General features: G+C 38.9%; 3 protein-coding genes across 4 annotated transcripts; all 3 read right to left on the bottom strand.

Annotated features, from left to right (window-relative positions):
- Positions 1–45: 45 nt before the first annotated feature.
- Positions 46–3,347, bottom strand: ppa1a (inorganic pyrophosphatase 1a). Its single transcript, XM_026351619.1, has 11 exons — positions 3,287–3,347; positions 3,014–3,078; positions 2,629–2,682; positions 2,325–2,444; positions 2,158–2,244; positions 1,952–2,078; positions 1,733–1,860; positions 1,403–1,488; positions 1,048–1,117; positions 763–802; positions 46–666 (listed from the first exon to the last, which is right to left on the bottom strand). Exons 1-11 carry the CDS (start codon positions 3,345–3,347, stop codon positions 638–640), a joined length of 867 nt encoding a protein of 288 aa, XP_026207404.1. The 3' UTR covers positions 46–637.
- Positions 3,348–5,033: 1,686 nt separating this feature from the next.
- Positions 5,034–7,795, bottom strand: lrrc20 (leucine rich repeat containing 20). Of its 2 annotated transcripts, none has more exons than XM_026350657.1 (5): positions 7,530–7,795; positions 6,423–6,511; positions 6,043–6,192; positions 5,709–5,876; positions 5,034–5,589 (listed from the first exon to the last, which is right to left on the bottom strand). In XM_026350657.1, exons 2-5 carry the CDS (start codon positions 6,490–6,492, stop codon positions 5,453–5,455), a joined length of 525 nt encoding a protein of 174 aa, XP_026206442.1. In that variant the 5' UTR covers positions 6,493–6,511; positions 7,530–7,795; the 3' UTR covers positions 5,034–5,452. The 2 variants fall into 2 exon arrangements, with proteins under 2 accessions (XP_026206442.1, XP_026206443.1); XM_026350658.1 differs by having other exon boundaries at positions 6,423–6,499.
- Positions 7,796–9,325: 1,530 nt separating this feature from the next.
- On the bottom strand, positions 9,326–12,139 carry ndr2 (nodal-related 2). The gene is made up of 3 exons (XM_026351803.1): positions 11,875–12,139; positions 9,764–10,548; positions 9,326–9,478 (listed from the first exon to the last, which is right to left on the bottom strand). Exons 1-3 carry the CDS (start codon positions 12,137–12,139, stop codon positions 9,326–9,328), a joined length of 1,203 nt encoding a protein of 400 aa, XP_026207588.1.
- Between the last annotated feature and the right edge of the window lie 1,211 nt (positions 12,140–13,350).

The raw sequence follows: 13,350 nt of genomic DNA, 5'->3' as shown, positions 1-13,350 counted from the left end.
CTCCACCTCCATTACTAAGTGTGAATGGCATATGTCTCAGCCCTGTGCCAGACTAATCACTGACTGTTCATGGTGTAATAAAAGTGTCATAAGGTCACTAGAGAACTCTCTACGAAAATGTCCTACCACTGTACACATGGTGTGTGTACATCTCTTACAATTACACGGCATTACAATACATTTGTGTCGTTCTAACCATAGTTCCCACACAGAAAAGGCCTACAGTGCTCATTCAAGCTTATTATTTAATAACAGCCTACAAAAAAACCCATGGGATTGATTCACTTACGACCAAGGTCATTTGTGCTTTTGAACAGCTATTACATTTCAAAAAACATGAAATGCATCATTTCTTGGAATTTGCTGTGGGCAATAGTGTAATTTGTTGTATGACATAAATTACCGGATGGAGGAGAAAACAGAAGTGGCTTTTTTAAGATTACACAAACATTTCCTTCTGTGTATCTTCTCCCATTGGGACACCATGATGCACTTAATATCAGACAATCACATGCGAACAAAGAAGCAAGTAAAATATGACATGCAATATACATCCTGCATGGAGATGAGATGAAGGAAGGAATGAAGATGGGAGGCAAAAGGTCACACTTCCTGTTTCTGCTCAGGCTTTTCCTTCTTACTTCTCATAGTAGAACCATTTGTCAACTGAAAACACAAATTAAACATAAACTGTATGATATATACTTCCAGAGAAACAACAAAGAATACCTTACGCAGGTGCACTAGTGGACAAACACCTACCTGAACTTGGAATAGGATCTTCAGCTCCAAAAGCACATGTCTGTAAAAAGTTATAGCATAATCATGAATTCTGGTTCTCATTATATGTGAGAGATCTTGCTGTGCGTGTGCTCCAGTTTGTGAAAGACATATTTTTTGTCTGAAGTAAAAACAGACTGCCTTTAAAAATCTCTGTCTTTTGCCCCTAATTATCCATTCGCTGTGTCTGAGGGCTTAACAGGTTATCATCACGGAGGCTGAAGATTTTTAAATTGTTACCATAATTTAAAATTAAAGTGGACTTACAGACTTAACCACATCCTCAGCATCCCCAGGGGAGCAGCGGAACGGACTATCTGAGACAGTGGTGTTGATGCTGTTATCACACAGAGATAAAAGAAAGGAAACAATTAGAGCTCTATAAGTATTAAGAGACCTAGAGAGCATATATTCACAAAACACTAATCTATTTTACAGTCCATTAACTGAGCGGCAACACAGTGTACAGTATGTTCTATTGTCTAAAAAGTTTGTAATTTAGTTATCCATGCTCTGCTGTCAACTTTCCCTCAGTAATTGTCTATTATGAAAGAATTGCATATGTCACTTATATTGTCGTATGGCCTAATGTTTGCATAATGGAGAATTCTGAGTTACTCACCAATTTATCTCACCAGCATTAGTCTTCTTAGAGATCAGTGCCTTCCAAAACTCATGGGTGCTCTTTACTGTTTCAATGGCAAAGTCCTGAAAAACACAAAATATCTCTCCATACAAGTGCTCTTGTATAGATATATCTGTAAAGATTGAGCAATTTTACTCCTAAAAATGCTTTATTAAATTAATGCAAGCTGAACTTTTAATATATATTTCAAATATAGACAGAAACTTGATTATATAACTATTATAAAGTTTAAAACATGTTCAAGACAAAATCTAACATTTGCTAAATATTCTGCAGATACTGTGAGTACAATTTTCAAAGGTTTACCCTGTCCTTGAACTCCTCATTGAAAGCAAACTGATTTTCCGGTTTTCCATCTGGGACTTTGTATCTTTTGAACCAGTCAACAGTTGCCTCCAGATATCCAGGCTTTAGACGCCTAACATCGTCAATATCTGCAACAAATAAACAGGAAGGAACTCGAAACTCATATAATCTTCTAATCGCAATTTGTGGTGGATGTCAGGAATGCATGTTTGTTCCTACTGTTGAAGTCGGAGGCTTCAGGGTCCGCAGTGTTGATCACAATCACCTTCCAGTCTGTTTCTCCCTCATCAATCAAAGCCAGAGTTCCCAGCACCTTCACTCTGATTACTTCTCCTCGAGAGCACACCTGAGAATCAGTTGCAGATTTGTAAAAATTTGCCTGTCAAATTTCTTTCTCAGTTCAACACCCATGTTTATTCCTGCACCTTATTTCCTATGTCACATATATCAATAGGATCATTGTCTCCAGAGCATCCAGTGTTGCTGTCCTTGTGGTTGGGGTCTTCCCATGTCTGTCAAATGGGACACACACTATTTTAATGAAACAGACAAATGCTTTCCTCTTTTGGAATATCACCTGGGTTGGACTTACCTGTGGAATAGCTCCATAATTCCATATATAACCTTTGTGAGGAAACACATTGGCTACATAACGAAGATTCCCTTTCTTCACATCTTGTTTCAGTGGATTTAAAGGATCTTTGGTGGCAATCTGAGAAACAGAAGAGTAAAAACAAATTTACACCAAACATGAGAAAACAGATAGAAGCAATGACCTACAATATATCATGGTCACTCTATTATCAATAATCATAGCTAACTGAAACTAAAATATGAAATAAGAATAATAATCCCAGCAAAAGTATATGAGCTAAAACACATAGTATAGACTGTACCTCCAATTTTGCATTTGTCCATCTTGGAACCTCCACAATGGCATGAAAGATATTCTGCAGGAAGATTAGAAACAGTGTTGTTACTCCAAAGAAGAATTAACTTTCTGTTTTGTATTCCGAGCTTATTGAGCTGCAATTAGTGTTAAAGCTTTACAATGGAACATACAAATCCTTTATACAGTACACTGTGTGTGCTTAAAATAGACATCCATTTATTGCCATGGATGCTATATTGTTGTATGTGGTGCGACATAGATAAATCACACAGTGACAACATAACACCACATTTTCAGATTTGACACAGAAATGACAGGCTCTGTTCACTCCTCTAAAGTCTTACAGACGTCTTACAACCGTGAAGAACTCACAGACACACGTGGCTCACCTGTGCTTCATCTGCATACATCGGTATGTCATGGAAGGGAGAGATGTACCTGCCCTCAGAGTTTTCTGTGCAAAGTAAATATGCATCTTTAGGCCTTTAAAAAATTCAAGACAGCACCTGAAAAGTGTGTGATCCCTTTTTTTTTTAAAAGCTGTGCACTATGTCTTCTTGTGAATGCAGCTATTTTGGCAGCTAGAGGTTAATCAAGCAACACTCACACTAGAAAGAGATTGTTCCCCACTGACACAAGTTCAATCATAAAGCTGCACTTACTGAAAAACACCCTGTACTCCTGGGTGTTCGGCCTGCCCCTCTCCTCGATGGTAAAGCTCATGTCTCCTGTTTGATTCAAACTCACTCCCACTGGGGTCTGTGCACTAACTCAGGAGGACTAAACAGCACTTGACTGACAGGCAGTCATGGAAGCAGGGGAGCAGACATGCGCACTGCTTAAGCCAAGGCACCTGAAAACGGCCTGCATGTGACAGGAGAACTGCCTCGACGTGTTCCTGTATGGTTACTGAATCCTAATCACGTATTGGCATCTGCTGCTAACACGAGTAAACAAACCTCAAAGAGAAACAGAATTTCTCATTTCACATTAATCAACACCTAATCCCTGCCTGTTGCCACTTCTCCGTCGCTGCCATATGCATTCTGCAGCTTGGACGTGTTTCTATCCTGTTCATGTGTGAAGTGATTTGTTTCGCATTTGCCTCTCGTAAGATGTGGCTCTTGAGAGCTCTGTCAGACGTAAACAGATGGAACTGGTTGGTGTTAGTTGTAAACCAATTGACTAGGCAGGATTAAGTGGCATGCTCATGTTGTGACTTCTTGCCTCTTTAATTTCACTGTATTTATTTGAACATGTTTTTGTATATCTATCAAATTTATCAAGTAGCATGTTTCTTGATTGTAATGATTATGATGATTTGTAAATCTTTATTGTGCTATTATGTTATAAACAATATATTTTATAGGCTTTTGTACAAATTAGTCAAATTCTGTTTTTGTCTGAAATGTATTAAGGAAAATATCTGCACTGATTAGTATAGCATATCTATTAGTGTAGCTAATAAAGAAACTAATGTGTGTGACCATGTCATTTATAATATTGGTGAATGTTTATCTGTTACCGATATTATCAATTCTATCACAAATTAATCAAAGTCAGATATATGTTCATTATACAGTAGTCATTGACACAATGCCTAAATGAATATCCTCTGTATGTGTTTAATATGCCATAGACATGGAGCAACTAGGAGCTGATTATTTGGGGAAAACGGCACCATCTCTGTGTGAAAAATACATGCTGCAACAAGGACCTAAATATCAGCACATGCACACTAGAAGTGAAAGGAATAAAATGACCATAGTTTTCGTCTGGTACATCAATAACTTAAGCACAGTGGCAACGCAAGGTCACAGCCTGGGCAGCACAGGAGTCATGTGACATGGTAATCTTGCCACCTTGCTAAATAATTCTCTTGGCTAGAAGACATTCTGCTTCGGCTAACTTGTAGATGATTGACATCCAGTCCACACATACATATGTTTTTTAAAATCATTTCACCCAGAACAGGGAAACAAAACTGTACTAAACTTTATAACTGCATTAGTACTTATATATTACAAGCATTGTGTTGATGTAGTACAAAGGCTCAAAGTCGTGAGCCCACATCACCCTAGGTGATCAGACTTAGCACTGATGCTATTTAAAGAATTCCTGAAAAAGCTAAACACAATACTTTGAAATGCTCAACTGTGTGCTGGTTTTTAAGGGTTTAAGAGCTTGATCAACATTTATACAATCTCTTCCTCTATCCCCTACTAAATCAGGTGTGGTGCCTCCAACTTACAGTACAAGTGGTGACCAGATACCTTCAGAGCATTTTGCTGGTCTCTCCAGTGAAAGGAAACACAAACATCTGCTTGTGTCTTGTATCTTGGGGTTAAGATAAAGAAATCTTCAACTAAGGTTCATCATACATACTCACAGAAAAGATACTGACACCCAGTGACAATGACACAGCTTTATAATTTCTAATCAATACATTTTAATTGGAAAAATAAACTCATAAATAAGTTATTGATAATGTTTCAAATAAGCCAAAAGGAGTCAAACTGTTTGTGAACATGGACTGTTTTCATGTTCGAAGGTGTATCTCATCCAAACATCTACTTCAGCTTTTTGTTCCTCATTCAGAGAGAACAACGTGGAGGCTTCAGGGTGCGAATTCCAGCAGCACTGAAACTACTCAATCGAGGAGGAGGCCATTTTTGCGCCCCCTGTTTTCTTGTTTCTTGTGGAGTTTTTTGACAAAACTTCAAATATCATGTTTTCTGTTCTCTCAGGCACAGAAAAGCCTCCTATTAGAGAACACAAAGGCACACAGCATGCCGTGCATAGGCAGTGAAATATTGTAAAGGCATCTTTTAAGATGCTGTGCCAGACAAAACTTCAAATTGTTGGGGTGATTCCAAAGCAGACTGAGTGTTTGAGTCCAAAGGGTTTGACTTCAAATTTAGCCACTTCAGTGCTGGCATGGCGATCAACTTCTCCAGTGGAATTTCTGTGAAACAATATAAAAGTAACTGAGTAAATTCAAACTCAAATTCAGCCAATCAAGCTTAGGACAATAAGGTTATTGTCCATTCTTTTAAACTTCCACTTTTAATATAGTGTTGTTACCAGTGATGCTATTTCCTTCCAAGTTAATCCTCTCCAGTGTGGCTATTTCAGTAAGCTTATCAGGGAAGACGCAGAAGCTGTTATTAGCCAGATTGATGCTGGTCAAGTGCTCCATTTCTCCCACAGCGTCTGGCAGTTTGGTGAGAACATTGCCTTGCAGGTCCAGCTCTGCAAGGTATTTCAAGACACATGTAAGTTTAGAGGCTGATTGCCTGTTCTTCTGTCAGAGCATGAAGACATTCTGTTAACACTTGTGAGGTGAACAGCATGTGAGATCAAAAGTGAACAACAACACAGTCTACGGATCAAATAGCTGTGGTGTTTTATCCACTACCTCTCAGCTGAGTAAAGGTTGAAAAAAACTTGCTGGAAATGGCCTTCATCTCATTGTCAGCCAACGTGATAGCGCTGATTTTGTCGGAGACACTCCTGAGAACCTTGAACACACCGTCCGGAAAAGAAATGAGCTTGCATTTTGACAGATCTGCCAAAAAGAAGAACATGATTATGAGCGTGTCAACACGTCAACATGCATTGGGATACATTCGGTTACTTTATTGAACAAATCTAAGTGTCTGTCACCATCTGGTGGTGAAATCTGAAACAGCATCAAGCACAGTATTAAATAAGTACTATTCAATCAATCACATCCTCAAAAGCTACGAAGAGTCTGTAATTACAGACAGAGAGAAAAATGTGGGAAGTGAGTCTTACCCAAACTATCTTTCCCCTCTTCTACAGTTGCATTAATCCTTCGGGCCACATTTGCTACTGCCTCAGCCATTTCTCTTCTGTAATAGTTCCTAAGGGAAGTCATGCAACATTACACTTCGACATAGACACAGAAAGGTGAGATGTATTACAGCAAAATACCAACTGCTGCAACCAGTCACTTAGAGATGTATGTGCTCTTAGGCTCCTGGCTTTATTATCATTTTAGAAAGAAATACTTAAAATCATTCTGTAAATAGTAATAACACAAAGAACAGATTTACTACAATTTACAACAACATGCTCTACAGACAGGATACAAAATAAGTTAGAGTAATAACGCACTAATTTTAACATTGTCTTTGAGATTGTGATTTTAAAAATGAAAAATTATAAAACTATAAAAAGACATTTTTAAAATGTTGTCACAAATGTGATAACTACTCAATAAGATTGCTAAACTACAGTCAGTCAAAGGGGAATCCCCATAACACTGAGAGGTTAGATACACATGATATTATGATATGATACATAATATAAGTGATAAATAAATATTAGTATAATTTATCACTTATATTATGTATAAATTAATCTGCTAATCTGATTTCTCCTTAGGTGGCATCTCCAAATGTTTATTTTGGTCTGATGCATAAGCTGCAGTTTAAGATCTTAAGATCAATGAAGAGAAAAGTATTATTTACATTTACATTAATATATATTCCGACTAAGTATAAACTGGGACTAGAGACTATCTGGCTTTTTACTGGGGAATGTCAGTTCTCTTACCAATGAATGACCATAAAAGCAGTTTGTGTGTTAATTATATAGAAATCGCTGCAGCTCTACAGGTCTAATGATTCATTTTCTGAACCTGGTTGATTCTCAGACACAGAATTAAAACTGTTAGATATTAAACTTGAAATAGTTTTTAGCAAACCCACAAGTGGCACTGAATCTTAAGATCACACTGTGCATGCTCCAAAGTAAAGTTAATATAAAATAAACTTCAAGACTAACGTTACTATATCACAACCCAACAAATGCAACATGTAAAGTTATAGATAGTCATTATTTAATTAGTGTTTAAAAGCACGCCAAGAAGCCACTTACCCAAACTAGAAGCTACTATCACACAGTCACAGAGCCAGGCAGCTGTTGGCTAACGTTAGCTACAGCAGCTCAGCCACAGTCACGCTTGGTGAGTGTGTATTTTTAGCCCCTGGGAGGGTAAATCACCTGAATGTTGCGCTATTCATTGTAAAAGTAAGGCCTACTGACGACACCTCACACAGGTAAACAACCTTTTGTGGCTCACTGAGTCAGCATGAATTAGCATTAGCTTTAGGCTAGTAGCTAGCGCTCGACCAGGAGCGATAAGGAAGCTCAAGAGGGTCAATCCTGCGCGTTCAAGTTGCAACTTACTCAAAGAGGAAATTAAGCAAAACAAGCAGTAGAAAAGTGATAATATCGCTTATAAAATAGTAATAACTAACATTACTTCAGTAATAGTATCTAGTTTGCACGTATTTTGCCACCATATCCACAATATTCGTGTCTGAGAATATTTGCTATTTAAAAGTAGAATAATTTTAGCTCCGAGGTTAAAAGGGCACACATGCTTTACAGTCTCTCTAAATATATCTCCAAACTGTGTCCATAATACACAGTTTAATACACAAACTGTGTCCATAATACACAGTTTAATACACAAACTATGTCCAACAGTCAGTAATATTAATTTTGATGCTATAACAAAAAGCAGAAAATAATCACATTTGATTTATTGAAGCATTTCCTCACACAATTCATCCATTATGGAAATAGCACTTAATTTATATAAAATTATTAATGAATCCGCTGATTAATAAACTTTCAACTTGATTGATTGACCTGTTGATTATTTTATGAGTTTTCTGCTGTCTTGTTTTGCCCAATTTAATCTGCTATCTTGTTAAGACAAGAAAAACAGAGAAACTCAACCTATTTAATGTTTGTCATTTTTACTTTACTGCTTTAACAAAGAATTATTTATCAAAAATAATACATGTGTACTTACCTCTTAGTGCTGGTCAACTATTCCCAGCTTGACCTCTCGCAAATTCCTGCTTAGCCAGTGTATTTTCAAAGCATCTGAATACAATGAGCTTTCTGGCTTCAGAAGAATAGTATTTAGTTCAGCATTGTTAAAACTATCTGCCACTTTGCAGTATTTGCTGGACATTCCCCTCCTGTCCAAAGCTTTATTTTAAATAACTGGACATCAGTGGGGTTTGACTGTGACCCACTGTGGATGATGGAAGCAGTGGGAAACTAGAAAACTCCACCTTAGTGATCCAGGCAGAGACAAATATGTATTGTGTGTTGTAGAGATGTTTTTGTGTGTTTATAGTTTCATGAAAGTATCGGCTGAAAGTATAGTTTAAGTAATAAAAAGAAAACATACTCCATGTGCAAAATGTACATAAATACACCTTTTTTTAATATTTACAATAAATATACATTAATTTACACAAATGGCAGTGTGCAATAAAACAGTGCTGGAATATAAAAAAAAAAACATTGTCATTTCATGTTAAGTTTGATGAAACTGATAAGTAAAATTTGAGGTGCACTCATCTGGATGGCTGGATACTATACTGTACAGATGAGTTTGGATTTCAGTAAACTTTCTGTTTTTCTCTTCTCCTTTCAAACCAGAGCTCACGTCACAAATTCAAGTCAGTTCTTTGCACATAGATCAGCTGTAATCATACACTGGGCAGTGACAAGTATTAAAGAGCTTTTTTTCTCCCTTCTGTCTAAGTGTTTTGTTTTTTTCAGAAACCAATTGCTCGTGCACAGCATTTCTGGGATGTTATGCTGCACAGCAACACAGTTTATGCTTGGGGGGGGGGTGGCTGAAGCCGTCACTGGCAGCCACACTCATCTACGATCATGTCTTCATGATGTCGGAGGAGCATTTCTCCATTCTCATAATACAGCATGCTTAACGGGCTCATTTTGATTGGTGCACAGCAGGGTGATGTCACTCGGTCAGGGTGGTAATGTTTGAGTAAACTCTGGAAAAGAAAAAACAAACAAATCAGATAATTTAGTACTGTTAGAATAAGAAACAACACAATAAAACACTACATTTCTGTAAATAAGGAGTCAAATGTTTATCTTGCATTAATGTAATGTCAGATTTACTTTAAATGTGAACTTTAGATCAGTGACATCAGTTCATGTAGGGACATGTTTATGTTCTCCAGTATCTCCTGTGTTTCGTGTTTCAAAACACAGTTAACACCACTAAGTTGAAATAATATTTTTCCAGATTTCTTGTGAGCAGCTGCAACACTCACCTGCATGTAAGCGTGATTGGTTGGATGAAGGTCTTCTCCCAGAGGACCGGGGCAGGAACCTTCACAGCGGTAGGCATTATATCTTTTAGGAAAGACGATCCAGGACCCCCAGCCTATTTGATTAAAGTCCACATGCAGGTCGACTCTGCGACACAGAGATTTTCCAGTGTCTCTTTTGGACACCTGCGGACTCCTTGCTGTTTGTTCTCTCTGGCCCCGTTTGCTCCTGCCCCTCCTTGGCCAGTGGGCCCTTTTGATTTCAGCAGGGGACAAGAACTTGGATTGTTCAGCTGTTTGAAGTAAGCTTGCTTTGGCCTTGGAGCTTTCATCGGAGCCAGTGTGTGAAAAGATGACCAGCAAGGCCCGGTCACTCACATCCTGCTCTCTTCTCGAGTCCGCCACAGAGTCAGGCAGCTCAGGAAGCGACAGGCCTCTCTTTGTCTTTCCCACTCTCCGTTTTCTTGGCACTCTTTTCTGTCGAATTTTCGCAGTTGATTTTTGTTTGAGCCAGCTCAAAAGAGGACTTGTCACATTGAACACTTTCCAGTTCTGTGATGAAGTGACCAGTGACGATTCAGTGAGCAGCCCCACCAGCTGCTGTTCTTTGCAGCTCTGGTGGGTATGGCACGCCTGGTCATGTTGGTGATAGACTTCCACAGAGACATTTGAAGCAAGCTGTGCCCGAGGAAGCCTGATTCTCAGCTCTGCTGCCTGGATCTGTTTGTCTGCCAGGAGAGCGTGGAGGTCAAAGGTCGCAACCCAGCGCTCCTGACTGTATGTCAACCCTGACGAAAAAGAGAAAAATAAGCATAAATGTGGTGCACGCTATATCAGACAAAATACTAATATCTGGATCAATATCAGTCTCATTAGCACACATCCCATTGATATGAGAATATAAATGTGCCGGTGAGCTTTTTAAGGAAAGCAGGACCCACCTGTTGTAGTCAAAATGTGTGTGCTCATGGCAATTTAGATTTACAGGATTGTTTTTTAAGTCACATAAAAATGCACTCTATCACACAAGTGCATGGTGAGATTAAAGGGATGTTTCAAAATATATGGATCTATGCAGACTTCAGTTAAGTGAAATAAGTGTGCATGGTCGTAACACTGTGGTATTTCTACAATAACTGCACCACTGCAATTTGTTCTTAACTGCAATTAAGACTTGTTATGCAAACCGAGGTGCAGACAAAATAATGAATATCAAATATAATCAATCTATTATTGAGTTCATGATTGATGCTTGAATTGCTGTTGGTTTCAGCAAATACAAAGTGCATCTAAAAATAATCTGTAACGGGGGTCATTGTGAGTCAATGCGCAGGTGTGGTTCAAATTAATCTAAAGGATTAAAGAATCTCAAACATTTAACATTTGTGTTGCCCCAGTGCATTGGCCTATTTAGCTACACCGTTGATCAAAAGGGCAAACCATCCTGGTTATTAATCCACTCAAAGCGAGCACCGAACCGAAACCCATCACTTAACACATGTGTGCTTGTCCTGGCTTCTGCATATCCTCAGTCAAACAAATAGGTAATAACTCTAACACCTAGAAGCCATGTGAAATTGGATTCAGCAGCGGGGATGGCTGTCCTCTGCTGCCTGCTTGTGCCACCATTAAATCCCGAGCTCTAATCTAATCAAGCCAAGTGTGAAAAAGAACTAAGGGAAGTTGTTGATTTGACTTAACAAGAGATTTGTATAGGGGGATGTCTGGCGAGATACCTAATCAACATCACCTATTTAAGGAAAAAGAGGTTTGCTTTGAGAATTAGATAGAAAAGCGTCCTTTTCACACGCTGATCCCTGCATGGTTATTCAGCCCCCTGAGAGGGATGTGGATTGAAGCCCTCTGAGGTCGTCTGGCACGCAGCTTTGACAGGACAACACTTGAGCCAAAAAACTAACATTAAAAAACGTGTCCTTTGAATGGTGGAAGGCGGATTTGACCGAGGTTGCAAAACCTGAATGCTTAAATGAAGTGGATGTATTTGTTCTACTATAATATATCATCTTGTTTAGTTGCGTTTCTGCTCACCAATCCCTAATAAATTGCATTTCTTTCTGTTTTTTTTTTTTAACATAATCTAAACCAGATCTTACTTTTAGCCATCACGCTCTTCACGGTGTCCGCTTGCTTTGCTGCGTCTTGCTCCACAGCATCCCTCGGCCTGGAAAAGTTTGACTTGAAATTCCTGTACAGATGCACCATGTAGGTTGGCAGGTGATGCCCGGCTGATCGCTCCATCAAGGCAAAACGATGCAGCTGCCTCATGTAAACTCCATCTCTGGGTTTATGAATCCCTTGAGCCAGCAGCACCAGCAGAGATGCGTGCAGAGCAACTCCCAGAGCTCCCAATGAGCGCATGTTTTACGTCGGTCGGTTAATGACAAATTCCTCTCCTAGGAGATTAGGGGTGTCTTATATACCCTCACCCACCCCCTTTTCGTGTTTAACAAGTAGCTGAGAACATTAAAGGAAATTGACATGCGTCCTCAAGATGTGTTACCTGACAGCTCATCATCCATTCAGGTGGTAATGAGGCGCCTGGGTGCGTGTTTACAAGGAGCGCAACTTTTTGTTTGCGTCATGTTCTTTGGGCATCTGCGGCCTGATTCCCCATTCGCGGACTAATTGTTTCAGCTATTTGCCTACACTAATTGTTAGGCTTTCCCATCGTGTAATGTAGTCTACTGAATACCGTGTGAAATGGACTACAGGGAGAGGAGCTGGGCTGTTTGTGCTTATTGGACACAGACTAATTAAACATTACAAATATTAAAATAAAACAAGTCAGGGTATCCCCCACATGTTATCAGGATTAGAAATAGCACTTGTAGCACAGGATTGAATCTTTTTTATATTTTGTATAACTATATTTATATGTTATGTGCATTTAGAGGTGCAGACAAAAATCGCACAAAATAAGTGCGTAATGTCTCCACACTAACGTTCATACAGAGCTTTATAGTTTATATATGTTATATATGGTTTACTTTTTACAGTGCTCTGGATTAGATAGGCTTTTGTGGTTCTCAAAAGGCCTGCCTAAACTTCAGGTGATGTTTGCATTATAATATTGGACATTTTCACGGCGGTGACCCTCACAATACTCACGCGTTATCTCTGGTCCATAGCAACTTATTCTAATAGTATAACTCGTATTATGCAGTAGATCCCCGCTGTCTATGGCCACAGAGTCAGCTGGGTATCAAACTATAGCTGGAATCACAGATTGATTGTGACTGTAGCTGTATCTGTGCTCTCTATCTGTTATTATTGCATTTGCTCAGTGTGAATATGAACCACTCAATATAGTTAAACAGAGCTGCTGATCTGAAACAGTCCTGTGGATTGTGACTACAGACGTGTCTGTGCTTCTGACTGTAGCTTCTAGGTCATGATGATGGTTAAACACTATATGAATTACTCAGTATTTCTCCAGAGCTGCAGATCACCTGCAGTACCAGTGAACTATCATGGATGCTGGAGCTGATCTGTACTTTAGGTACATGTTACTGTACACCACCTTACTGACTCCATACCAGCTGTAATTCCAGTTATACTTTGTCTCAATC

The sequence above is a fragment of the Anabas testudineus genome, chromosome 19, assembly GCF_900324465.2.
Source record: "Anabas testudineus chromosome 19, fAnaTes1.2, whole genome shotgun sequence".
NCBI lineage: Eukaryota > Metazoa > Chordata > Actinopteri > Anabantiformes > Anabantidae > Anabas > Anabas testudineus.
The sequence above is the reverse complement of the archived record's forward strand: the minus strand, read 5'-3'. Positions and strand labels throughout refer to the sequence as shown.